At 37.4% G+C, this 13646-nt stretch overlaps 1 protein-coding gene across 21 annotated transcripts in view; it reads right to left on the bottom strand.

Moving 5' to 3' along the window:
* SLC4A7 (solute carrier family 4 member 7) overlaps positions 1 to 13646 on the bottom strand; it is a 111592-nt gene that overhangs the window by 64174 nt on the left and 33772 nt on the right. For all 21 annotated transcript variants that reach the window (XM_063806679.1, XM_054680461.2, XM_009445057.5 and 18 more), the window contains 2 exons: positions 11795 to 11941; positions 526 to 664 (listed from right to left, as the gene is read on the bottom strand). In XM_063806679.1, the coding sequence (XP_063662749.1) occupies positions 526 to 581 (56 nt within the window). In that variant the 5' untranslated portion in view covers positions 582 to 664; positions 11795 to 11941. The remainder of the gene's footprint in view (positions 1 to 525; positions 665 to 11794; positions 11942 to 13646) is intronic.

The raw sequence follows: 13646 nt of genomic DNA on the forward strand, positions 1-13646 counted from the left end.
ATAATGACATAATTTCTTTATTAAAGTATAAAGGATTATTTAAGTAAACAAATTTGAGAATAAAGAGAAAAATTAAAGATAGAATTTCTATCAATTAATAAGGAAATTCTCTGCTCACTGGTTTAAAGCACCAGATATCTCATACTTTCAACTTAATATTCCCATTACAAAAAGAAATCAAGTAATGCCAATTTAAAAATGAGACTTAGGCCGGGAACGGTGGCTAACGCCTGTAATCCTAACACTATCGGAGGCCTAGACAGGAGGATAACCTGAGGTCAGGAGTTCGAGACCAGCCTCGCCAACTTGGTGAAACCCCATCTCCACTAAAAACACAAAAATTAGCCAGGCGTGGTGGCGGGCGCCTGCAATGTCAGCTACTCGGGAGGCTGAGGCAGGAAAATCACTTGAACCTGGGAGGCAGAAGTTGCAGTGAGCCCAGATCACACCATTGCACTCCAGCCTGGGCAACAAGAGCAAAACTCCGTCTCAAAAAAAAAAAAGAGAGAGACTTAGCAGTATTACCTAGCAGTTTCTTTCCATTCATATTCTTCTCCATCTCTGTAACACAGTTCATCCATTTCCGTGAAGAGATCATGGGGAATATGTTCTTCATCATCATCTTCAGTACCAAGGATAAACTGAACTCTCTGGGATGGTGTATCTTTACAAAATAAGAATTTACATATACTCAAATTTTTCCTCAAGTCATTCAAAGATAAATTCACAGTTTTGAAAATGAAACACTTTTGTTACCTGTATAAACAAATATATTTCATCAAAACTCTCTTAATTATTGAACTATCACAATTCTGAAAGGAAACAAGAACCAACAATCCAGGAAAAAAAAAAAAAGTCACAGAAAGATAATCTCTATAGAAAAAAAAGAAAATTATGTTGAAAATAAACAAGTCAAACTAACTTTATAACTGATCTAAACAAACAAAAATAAAAGTAACATTCCAAAACATGAACATAATGCTCAAAGGCAGCCCTTTTTCCTCACCAAAACTACATGGAAAAGTTAGAACAGAACATTTAAAATATAAGCTAAGGCCAGGCACTGTGGCTATGCCTGTAATCCCAGCACTTTGAGAGGCAGAGGCAGGTGTACCATCTGAGGTCAGGAGCTCGAGACCAGCCTAGCCAACATGGTGAAACCCCGTCTCTACTAAAAATATAAAAATTAGCCAGGCATGGTGGTGGACGCCTGTAATCCCAAATACTCGGGAGGCTGAGGCAGGAGAATCGCTTGAACCTGGGAAGTGGAGATTGCAGTGAGCTGAGATTGTGCCACTGCACTCCAGCCTAGGCGACAGAGACTCTGTCTCAGTCAATCAATCAATAAAATAAAATAAAATGTGGCCGGGCACAGTGGCTCACGCCTGTAATTCCAGCACTTTGGGAGGCCGAGGCGGTTGGATTATGAGGTCAGCAGTTGGAGACCAACCTGGTCAACATGGTGAAACCCTGTCTCTACTAAAAATACAAAAATTAGCCAGGCATGGTGGTGGGCACCTGTAATCCCAGCTACTCCGGAGGCTGAGGCAGGAGAATCGCTTGAACCCAGAAGGCGTAGGTTGCAGTGAGCCGAGATTGTGCCATTGCACTCCAGCCTGGGCGACAGAGCGAGACTCCGTCTCAAATAAATAAAATAAAATAACATAAAATAAAATAACATAACATAAAATAACATAACATAAAATAACAAAATAACATAAAATAAAAAAAAATAACATAAAATAAAATAACAGAATAACATAAAATAACAAAATAACATAACATAAAATAACATAAAACAAAATAACATAACATAAAATAACAAAAATAACACAACATAACATAAAATAAAATAAAACAAAATACAATGTAAGTTAAACAGTTAACTTTACAATGTAAAGTTAAAGAGTGAAAAATAGAAAATCTCCAAGTTCCAAAAAATGATGAGAAAACTCAAAGCTCCAACTATACAGAAACTGTCTTTTCCTACTATCATGGAGAAACAAAACTGTAAGCTTGGGGTTTTGGGGGTGGAACAAGTCACTACGAAGAACAGATAACCCACTCATGGCGTCTGAAATTAAACTACTTGTGTAGTATAGGAACCCGAAACAGATGAATTAGCATACATACTAGTCCAGGACAGTTGAAAGCCCTAGGGCTCCATATAAACAAATACACCACCACAAACAGTTACCCTGAATATGAGAGATGAGTTCTCACTCAAAATTTACACCTAAGTGAACAATCCTCCAAGTACTTGTGGATGCAACAAGGATATTTAAACAGGATAAAGAGTAGATTCAATGGAATTGTTTTCGTAAAAGTCAGATCTGAGAAAATTTCAGAGAATGCAGAAACAACAGATAAGAAGGAAGAAAACCAAAGATTAAGAGGGATGCAGAAAGTCAAGAACTCCAGGACAAGGAAAATAAAAGAATAGGAGGAGAAGCATATAAAAGACATATCTGAAAATTTTCCAGTATGTTTATGTCATGAGCCTTCATATTGAAGAAATAACCTAAGACCTAGGCAGGATTAAAAAAACACATATTGTGATTGAACTTCCTACTGTATTAAACTTTCCAGCATTTAGGTCCAGCATTTAGATCACAAATCTTTGTCAGAATGATCCCTAAATACTACTTTTAGTGCTACCATAAGCAATAATTTTAATTCCAATTTCTCATTACTCATTGCAACTATATAGAAATATAATTGATTTTATATCCTGGGACCTGCTAAACTCACTTAGTTCTCTTAAGTATTGTAGATTGCTTAGGATTTGCTACCTACATGATCCTGTATCTGCGAATAAAGACCATTTTACTTTTTCATTCCAATCTGTATGCCCTGTATTCTTTCTTGTCTTATTACACTGGCTAGGTCTTCTAGTACAGTGTTATATAAAAGTCATCAGAGAGGACATCCTTTCCTTTTCCCAAATCACAGAAAATATTCAGTCATTAATTGTGAAATGTGATGTTGACTATATGGTGGTTTTCTTGGTTTTGGGTTTTTGTAGATGCTCTTTATCAGGTTAAGGAAGTTTCCTGCTATTCTTAGTTTGCAGAGAGTTTTATCATGGATAGGTATTGAATTTTGTTAAAGGCTTACTTTGAACCTATTTAGATAGTTGTATTGCTTTTCTCCTTTGTATTGTTAATGACATTACTTAGTTACATTGACAGATGTTTAAGTTTTAAACCAACCTTATGTTCCTAGCTTGGCCATCATGCTAGTAACAAATTTAATCCACAAACCTGGTGGATTAAATAACACAAATTTATTCTCTTACAGTTCTGGATACCAGAAGTCCAAAATGAGTCTTAGAGGGCTAAAATCACGGTGTTGGCAGGGCTGGTTCCTTCTGGAGGCTCTAGGAAAATCAAATTCCCTTACTTTTTCCAGCTTCTGAAGGCAGCCTACATTCCTGGGGTCAGGATCCCTTCCTGACGTCACTGCAGCCACTTGCTTCTTTTTGTCACATCTATATCCAGTCTGATCGTCTGACCTCCTCTTACTAAGGATCCCTATGATTATATCAGGCCAACCTGCATAATCTAGGATAATATTCCCACTCCAAAATTCTTAACCCAGCCAGGTGTGGTGACTCACAGTTGTAATCCCAGCATTTTGGGAGGCCGAGGCAGGTGGATCACCTCAGGTCAGGAGTTCGAGACCAGCCTGGCCAGCATGGTGAAACCCCGTCTCTATGAAAAATACAAAAATTAGCCAGGCATGGTGGTACGCACCTGTAATCCCAGCTACTCAGGAGGCTGAGGCAGGAGAATCACTTGAACCCAGGAGGCAAAGGCTACAGTGAGCCAAGATCATGCCACTATACTCCAGCCTGGGTGACACAGCAAGACTCCATCTCAAAAATAAAAACAAAAGTAAATAAATAAAAAATAGGCCAGATGTGGTGGCTCACACCTGTAATCCCAGCCACTTTGGGAGGCCAAGGTGGGTGAATTACCTGAGATCAGGAATTTGAGATCAGCCTGGCCAACATGGTGAAACCCTGTCTCTACCAAAAATACAAAAATTAGCCAGCCATGATGGCACAGGCCTGTACTCCTAGCTACTTGGGAGGCTGAGGCAGGAGAATCGCTTGAACCCGGGACGCAGAGGTTGCAGTGAGCCAAGATCGCATCATCGCACTCCAGCCTGGGTGACAAGAGTGAGACTCCGTCTCAAAAAAATATATAACAAAAAAAATTAACCTAATCACATCAGCAAAGTCCTCTTTGCCATATAATGTAACATTCACAGGTTCGAGGGTTTAGGAGATGAATATCTTGCAGGCTATCACTCAGCCTACCACTCCCATGATATATTATCCTTTTTAAACATTGCTGGATACAATGTAATTTTGCTAGGAATTTTCTAATCCATATGCACAAAAATATTTTGTCCGTAGTTGTATTTTTCCTGTAATATCCCTGATTAGTTTTGGTATCAGAATAATGCTGGATTCATTAACAAAATTGAGAAGTGTTCCCTCCTCTTATGTTTTCTAGCAAAGTCTATATTATTTCTTCCTTAAGTTTGTTTTACTTCATCCCTGATGCCATCTGAGAGTAAATTTTCACTGTCAGAAAGTTTTAGACTACACATTTAATGTCTTTAATCCATTTCTTCCTTTTTCATTTACTTATTTTTTAAGAGACGGTATCTGTTGCCCAGGCTGGAAGTGTAGTTACACAAGCATGGCTCACTGCGGCCTCAAACTCCTAGGCTAAAGGGATCAATCCACCTCAGCCTCCCCAGCAGTTGGGGAGATGCACATTGCCACACCCAGGTAATTTTTTATTTTTTGTAGTGACAGGGTTTTGCTTTGCTGCCTAGGCTGGTCTTGAACTCCTGGCTTCAAGCAATCCTCCTGCCTCAGCCTCCCAGTGTTGAAATTACAGGCATGCGTCAACATGTCTGGCTTCTTTAATGCATTTCTGTTTGGTAGTTTATATTCCTAGAGGAACTTGTCCATTTCATGTAAATTATCAATTTAGTTGCCACAAAGTCATCCATAATATTCTCTTATTAGTTTGACTTTTTTTTTTTTTTGAGAGGGAGTCTCACTCTGTCACCCAGGCTGGAGTGCATGACACGATCTCGGCTCACTGCAACCTCCACCTCCCAGATTCTCCTGCCTCAGCCTCCTGAATAGCTGGTGGCACGTGCCACCACACCTGGCTAATTATTTTTAGTAGAGACGGGGTTTCACCATGTTGGCCAGGCTGTTCTTGAACTCCTGACCAGGTGACAAGGCAGGTGATCTGCCTGCCTCAGCCTCCCAAAGTTCTGGGATTACAAGCATGAGCCACCACTCCTGGCATTGATTGTAGTTTTGAAGAATGGACTAAAATGTTCCTAATATTTCACCCTTAATGAATTATCAGTTATCTTTTATATTAAATATTATATTGAATAGATCTTGTATATCTTTAGAGAAACATGATCTTTGTTGAAACACAGACTAACCTATTAATCCTTCTATACTTTGTAATAAACAACTCCCAAATGGGTTTTATCCCATGAAAATGTGATGTCATCCACATGAAATGTGACGTCAAAAACTACAGCTCATTTTCTTTTTTTTTTTTTTTTTTTGAGAGAGCGTCTCACTCCCAGGATGGGGTGCAGTGGCGCAATCTCGGCTCACTAGCTTCCGCCTCCTGGGTTCAAGGGATTCTTGTGCCTCAGCTGGGATAACAGGCATGCCTGGTTAATTTTCATATTTTTGGTAGAGACTAGGGTTTCACTATGTTGCCCAGGCTGTTCTTAAATCCCTGAGCTCAAGCAATCAGCCCATCTTCACCTCCCAAAGTGCTGGTGTTGTAGACAAAACCGGGTTCTGGTCACATGGCAGGGAAAGATTAGGCACGCAGACACTTTGAAAGGTGAGGGGTTACGAATTTATTGGGCGAAAAGGAAAAAGAACAACACAGCAAAGTGAGATGGAGTCCTGCTAACAGGCTGTCCATCTCACCAACTGAATTCCTGGTTACTATCCTGGAACAGCAGGGGCCAGGCTGTTCCCCTCTGCAAATGGCGTGAACATTTTGCTGCTGCACCCCATCCTCCCAGTGCTTGTAGATTGTCTTGGGAGCCGTTTTTACTTGGCTGTCTCACTAGGGTTACAGGCATTAGCCACCGCGCTGGGCATTCTCTTTTTTCTTTTTCTTTTTTTTTTTTTTTTTTTTGAGATAGAGTTTCCCTCTGTCACCCAGGCTGGAGTGCAGTGGTGAGATCTCAGCTCACTGCAACCTCTGCCTCCCGCGTTCAAGCAATTCTCCTGTCTCAGCCTCCGGGTAGCTGGGACTACAGGCACGTGCCAACACGCCTGGCTAATTTTTTATTTTTAGTAGAGACGTGGTTTCACCATGTTGGCCAGGCTGGTGTCGAACTCCTGACCTCAGGTGATCCGCCCGCCTCGGCCTCTCAAAGTGCTGGAATTACAGGCGTGAGCCACCAGGCCCGGCCCTCTAATTAGTTTTCTAATTTCTGCGGGATGTGTACCGAAATTTTCTAATACTGGTGATTTGTGGGGGTTTTTTGTCCTCTGATCAATCTGGCTTTAGAGTTATCAATTTTAATAATCTTTTTTCAACGTACTAGATTTAGGTTTGATTGAGGTCTGCTATTGTTTTTTTTTTCTGATTTTTACTTTATTCATTCTCCTGGAATTTTGTTTCCCATCTTCTCCTTACAATTTGCCCTACTTTTTTTCCTTAGTTTCTTAGCTAGAAGTTTAAGTCACTGATTTCAACTTTTTTCTGTTCTAATATAAGGATTAAATGCTACAAATTTTTCTCTAAAGTACTGCTTTAGTTGCATCTAACAAATTTGAATGTTAGTCCTCACTCTGCACAGTACCATGCATGAATCCTGTACATATCAGAACTGTCCTTACTTGGCAAAAATCTATCTTGGTTACCTGCCTGTACTATTTTCATTTTCAATGAGTTCAAAATATTTTCTAACTTCTGTTGTGATTATTTCCTTAACCCATGATTATTGAGAAGTATTTTCTTCAATTTCCAAATACCTAGGAATTATTCTTGAGACATTTCTAGTTTAATTCTATTGTGATCAGAGAACATACTTTCACTTCTTTTAAATTATACTGAGACTTGTTTTATGGACTAGAATATGATCTTGGTAAATATTCCATTTGCACTCATAGAGAACATTTTCTGCTGTCCTTGGGCGAAGTGTTTTATAAATGTCAGTATCAATCTGGTTGGGCAGTGTGATTCAGGTCTTCCATATCCTTATTAATATTCTGTTTATTTACTCTGTCAGAGAGGAGAGCTAAAATCTCCAACTCTAATTGTGGACTGATCTATTTCCAATTTTATCATGTATTCTGCACCTGTTGTTATATGCATACACATTCAGGCTTATTACATTCTGATTCTGGCAATCTGATTCTTATGAGCCATTATATGTTTTCTTTATGTTTCTTCTTGGGTTTTGTTCAGCTCCTTGGATCTATGAGTTCAATGTTTTCCTTAAGTTTGAAAATTCTTCAACTATAATTTTTTCAAGTATCTTTTCTGATATCCTCCTTTCTGGGATTCCGCTCATACATATTAGACTACATGATATTGTCCCACAAATTACTGATGCTCCCTTCATTCTTTTTCAGTCACTTCATTCTCTGTGTTTCATTTTGGATAGTTACTATCACTGTCTTGAAAACCGCTGATTACTTTTCTTTCCTGCTGTAGTAAATCTTCAGTTAATCCTATCCAGTGTGTTTTCCATTTCAGATACTGTATTTTTTCCTCTCTAGAATTTCCATTTGGGGCTTCCTCCTATTTTCAATAGCTCTCTTTAACAGTCATATTCTTCTCTATCCTTTTGAGCATATTTATTCTAGTTGCTTTAACATTCTTATTTTCTAATTCAATCAACTCTGCCATTTCTGGATCTGTCTTATTATTTTTCTCCTGATTTTGGCTCATACTTTCCTGCTTCTTTATACCCCTGATAATTTTTGGATTCCAGATACTGTGAAATTTAACATGGTCAGGTGCTAGATTTTATCTTCTTTCTTTTAGTAGTGTAATACTTTGCCCTGGCATATAGTTAATTTAATTCTTTCAAGACCTGCCTTTAAGAATCTTCAAAGCAGATTCACTGCAGTCTTTGTTGTAAAACTAATCTAGACTCACTACTAAGGCCAGAGCCTTCTGAGAACTCTATCCAATACCCTGTATGTGTCAAAGTCTTTCCATTGTGGCTGAAGGGAACGCAAACTATTCCCAGCCTTGTGTGAAAGTACAGAAAGTGCTTAGCCTACTACTGTTTTCTGGTAGTTTTTCCCAGGCCACAGGTAGTTTCCTCTCACACATGGCCAGACCAGTGATCAGCCAAACATTCAAAAGGATCCTTTTTCAGATCTTTGGAACTCTGAGTACTCTCCACTCTCTTGAACTCTACACCTCAAATTCTAGCCTCTTTGACCTCCCCAAATTCCAATCTATGCTCCTCAACTCTAGGCTCTGTTTGGGTTCCCCTCCCTGTGCTGTGGCCTGGAAACTGTCTCTGGGCAATAAGTTCAGGTCATCATAGGTATTCTCTCACTTGCTTCTCCTCTCTCAGAAACCAAAGTCCTGTGCTGCCTTTTATACAATGTCTTAAAACTACTGTTTCATATATTTTATCTGGTTTTCCAGCTACTTTAAATGGGATGGCAGTTACAAACTTTCAGTTATTAGATAAATGAATTCTGGGGAACTAATAACGTACAACATGATGACTATAGTTAATAATATTGTAATGGCCGGGTGCAGCGGCTCACACCTGTAATCCCAGTACTTTGGGAGGCTGAGGCAGGCAGATCACTTGAGGTCAGGAGTTCGAGACCAGCCTGGCCAACATGCTGAAATCCTGTCTCTACTAAAAATACAAAAAAAAAAAAAAATTAGCCGTGCGTGGTGGTGGGCACCTGTAATCCCAGCTACTTGGGAGGCTGAGGCAGGAGAATTGCTTGAACCTGGGAGGCAGAGGTTGCAGTGAGCTGAGATCGTGCCACCACACTCCAGCCTGAGTGAAAGAGAGAGGCTCAGTCTCAAAAAAAAAAAAAAAAAAAAAAAAAAAAAAAAATACATATATATATATATATATATATATATAGTACCCTTGAAATTTGCTAAGAGAGTAGACTTTAATTATGTGTATTCTCACTATACACAATAAAAGGCAACTATATGAGGTTAAGCATGTGTTAATTAACTTGATTGTGATAATCATTTAACTATGTATGTGTATATATATATAAAAATCATACTGTACACCTTAAATGTATACAAATTTTATTTGTTAATTATACCTCAATAAAGCTAAAGGAAAATGCATTGGAAAACAGCCCCCAAATAGGAATAATTATTAAAATAAAATGGTGAGAAAATTTAATCCCTGTTATTCCACCCTGTTTAGAAGCAAAGTCCTGTGTAATCCCTTTAGAGAGCAAAAACGAAGAGACTTCATTTTTAGCACTTCCTTGGATACAAATTGGTAGTTAAGACAAAAACTTCAGGGACATAAATCTTTTCTAGGAATAGTTATTCCTTTGAAAAGTCAAATATTTTCTTCATTATAATCTATTTTTGAAGCCCCTATACTTAACACTTTTAATCCCATATCCTAGCTTACAACATCAAACCACATACTTAGGTGAACATATCAATATACTAAGAGTTAAGTAAACAATATTTCTGTCCATAAAAATAATGTGTGCCTTTTTACTCAGTATGAATTAGAGAAGCATACTGATCCATTTACTCACAGAAGAACCTAGGATATCCTAAACTGAATGGCTGTGATGTATAGAACAGTTTTTTACTGTTTAAGTATTTTTTACTTCTAAATTACTTAGTATCACCAAAAAAAAGTTCACTAGTGACCCTTTCCAAATTCAGTGTTTGTTTTTCCTTTGCTAGCTACATGACCACTTAGTATTATATTTACTAGATTTACTAGGTCATCAGTATCTCTTAGTAGAGTTTCTTTTTTTTTTTTTTTTTTTTAAACAGAGTCTCGCTCTGTCACCCAGGCTAGAGTGCAGTGGCACAATCTCTGCTCACTGCAACCTATGCCTCCCGGGTTCAAGCAATTCTCTGCCTCAGCCTCCCGAATAGGTGGGATTACAGGTGCCCATCACCACAGCCAGCTAATCTTTTTTTTTTTTTTCAGTAGAGACGGGGTTTCACCATGTTGGCCAGGCTGGTCTTGAACTCCTGACCTCGTGATCCACCTGCCTCAGCCTCCCAAAGTACTGCAATTACAAGCGTGAGCCACCGCGCCCAGCTGAGTAGAGTTTCTTAATAGATTCCTGTCAGTCTCACTGGGCTGAAGTTTCCTCATCTATAAAATGAATTTAATATTTGTATTTTTAAAATGCTAAGATGGTTATATATTAAAAATACTAAGATGGTTAAACATAAGACCATTTGTCTAGGGCTTGGTAGAATGTTTAGACACAGAATTTGCACTTTAGATTTTACTATGCCATCAGTATTTTCCTTCCTATGTTCATGCAGTAACTATATTATACATAACAATTTTTTTGTTCTTTGCCTTTTCACAAAAACTTTCTTTTAGCATAGCATGCAACCGCCTATAGGATGTGGCTCACATAGCACATAGCTCTCTTTGCTAGAAAGCAAACACTAGGACCCATGATGTACAGATGGCCTTATACTAATAATGCCCTGTATGCTAACTAAGTATAATGTCTAAGAATCCTCCTCAGGTTTTACAGCCTTTTTTTTTTTTTTTTTTTTTTTTTTTTGGCTCTTTCCTTTCCCACTCTCAGGGCCACTTAAAACATGGCTATCTATGCTTGTCATCAGATAACAGTCTTGTTCCTGCTTTTCTTTCTGGTTTCTATTGGTACCGCTAACTTCTCTGCTTTCAAGTAACAAACAAAAAAACCCTGTCCTTTTATATAACTAATATTATCAAATAAGAGTACTCTTTTTTGCACAGAAAACCAAATAATCCAGCCTAGTGGATAAAATCTTCTGGCCAAAACTGGGTGTAAGAAGGAAAAAAACAGCCAAGCATGGTGGCTCACACCTGTAATCCCAGCACTTTGGGAGGCTGAGGCAGGTGGATCACTTGAGGTCAGGAGTTCAAGACCAGCCTGGCCAACATAGTGAAACCCTGTCTCTACTAAAAATACAAAAATTACCCTGGCATGGTGGCGTGCGCCTGTAATCTCAGCTACTTGGGAGGCTGAGGCACAAGAATCGCTTGAACCCTGGAGGCAGACATTGCAGTGAGCCGAGATCGTACCACTGCACTCCAGCCCAGCTGGGGTGACAGAGTAAGACTCCATCTCAAAAAAAAAAAAAAAAAAAAAGAAGAAGGAAAAAAACTTTAATCACTTCCATGACAGCCTTAGCATTCCCAATGTCTATCCATTGCATATGTAAGTAATTAAAAATTTAGTACAGAAAATGAAACACTACTAAATTTGAGCCTAAGTGACTAGGCATAACTTTTACAATTTCAAGGATGGGATACAATGAAGAAAACAAAGCCCTTTATTTTTTCACTTACATGAAAGAGATCTTGACCTATAAAGATTTTTCTTATAAAAATTATTTTTAAAAAAATTATTACTTCAATTGGTATTCCCCAATACAATACATTCCCCATACAATGTGACTACATTAATGCATACATACAATTTTTAAAAGAAATATTCAATTAAAAGAAAATACTTTCCAGGAAAATAGGAACTTTAAACTGCTAAAGAAGAACTGTTTTCTCTTACCATAAGAAGGAGATTCCCGTCCATCTTCTTTATCTGATTCTTTATCTTTTCTTCTCCGGTGGTGATGTTTGTGTCCGCGATGCCTATGACGCCGACGACTCTCTTTACTAAACGGGACGTGAACACCAATATATACAGCTCTATGACCTATTAAAAGGTTCAGAAACATATTACTAGCTTTCCAAAAGAGAAAAAAGTGATATATACAAAAGTACTCCAAAATCTACTCTGATAAAGAATATAAGTTCACGTAATTAACAATGGTAGTCTCCAGTTACTTCTCTTATTTTAAAAAGCACTACACAGAATATTGTGCCCAGGGCTAATATCACTGACAGATGATTACACTAAATCTACAAATCACTTATGTAAGTATTTGCACATCTAAAAAGATATCTTTTGTTTTGTTTTGTTTTTGTATTTTTAGTAGAGATGGGGTTTCACCATGTTGGTCAGGCTGGTCTTGAACTCCTGACCTCGTGATCCGCCCACCTCAGCCTCCCAAAGTGCTGGGATTACAGGTATGAGCCACCGCACCTGGCCTAAAAAGATATCTTAAGAAAGAAGAGCTTAGCCCATCTGAGATCATACTATGTAGACATATATTTATTCCATCTACATTTATGGCCAACCATAGTTAGTAGAGGTCCTTAAGAGATACATTTTAATAACAATTAAATACTTTATAATAAATATAATGTATAAATAACATTTTAGTAACAATTACTTTATAATAAATATAATGTATAAATATTTACAAATATTTATTTACTAATTTTTGAGTTTTGAAAAAAAAATCAATAAAGACCAAAATAAAAATAAAGTCCAAATTACTGAGAGCTACATTAAATGTAAATAATCCAAATAAAGGTGAGAAACTGTCGGATTAAATAAAAAAGCAGTAAGTAAAGTTATTGCATGCTTTTAAACTAGAAAAAGCTACTGCTGATATTGCATTATCCTAACTTTGCAGTATAATAACAAAATAGTTATGAAAGGCAGTCTGCTTTTGACCACTAGATGAAACTGAATCAGGAAAGCTACAGAGCTAGGAGCACTATGTCAAATATCAAATGAGTGTTGAGTGAAGAGGGATGTGAAGTACAAGGTCAACTAATCTGCAACTATGTACACAATTTTAAAAGTTAATAGGCTGAAATACAAATGATTAATGACATTCCTTTCCTAAAAATTCCATAAGATGCTCAGAAAATAAGTATTTCAAGAAACTTAGGACTGCCATCTTTATATGTGACTTGAAAGTACAGGTGATCCTCATTATTCATGGGATTCCATATTTGCGAAGTTGCTGACTCACTAACATTTACTTGTAACCACAAAATCAATACTTAGGGAGATTTCATGCCATTTTTCGGACAGGCACAGAGCAGCATAAAATTTGAGTTGCCTGACACTCATGTTCCCAGGTAAGGCTTAAAAATGTGATACTCTGACATCTTATTTCAGCTGCCAATATATTAATCTCATAAATAATCACCTTTTAAATTAAAAGAGGGACAACTTAACGAAACATACTGAACTATTTGTTTAAACTTCTCCCAGTACTCAGCCTAGCACATGGTAAGTACTCGATAAATGTCTATGGAATTAAATTTCAACTACTAGAAAACAAAAATTCCAAATGTAAAAGCTAATTATACAGGGTTTATTTTTGGAATTATAGATATGTTTCAAGAATTAGACAGTGGTGTTGGTTGCATAATATAGTGAATACATTTAAAAAAGTGTGTAATTTAAATGGTTAATTTTATGTTATGTGAATCTCATTTAAAAAGTAATAAGAAATAAATATAAAAAACTCAATTTTATTTTAATGAAACTATTTCCTTCA

The sequence above is a fragment of the Pan troglodytes genome, chromosome 2 (assembly GCF_028858775.2).
Source record: "Pan troglodytes isolate AG18354 chromosome 2, NHGRI_mPanTro3-v2.0_pri, whole genome shotgun sequence".
Taxonomy (NCBI): domain Eukaryota; kingdom Metazoa; phylum Chordata; class Mammalia; order Primates; family Hominidae; genus Pan; species Pan troglodytes.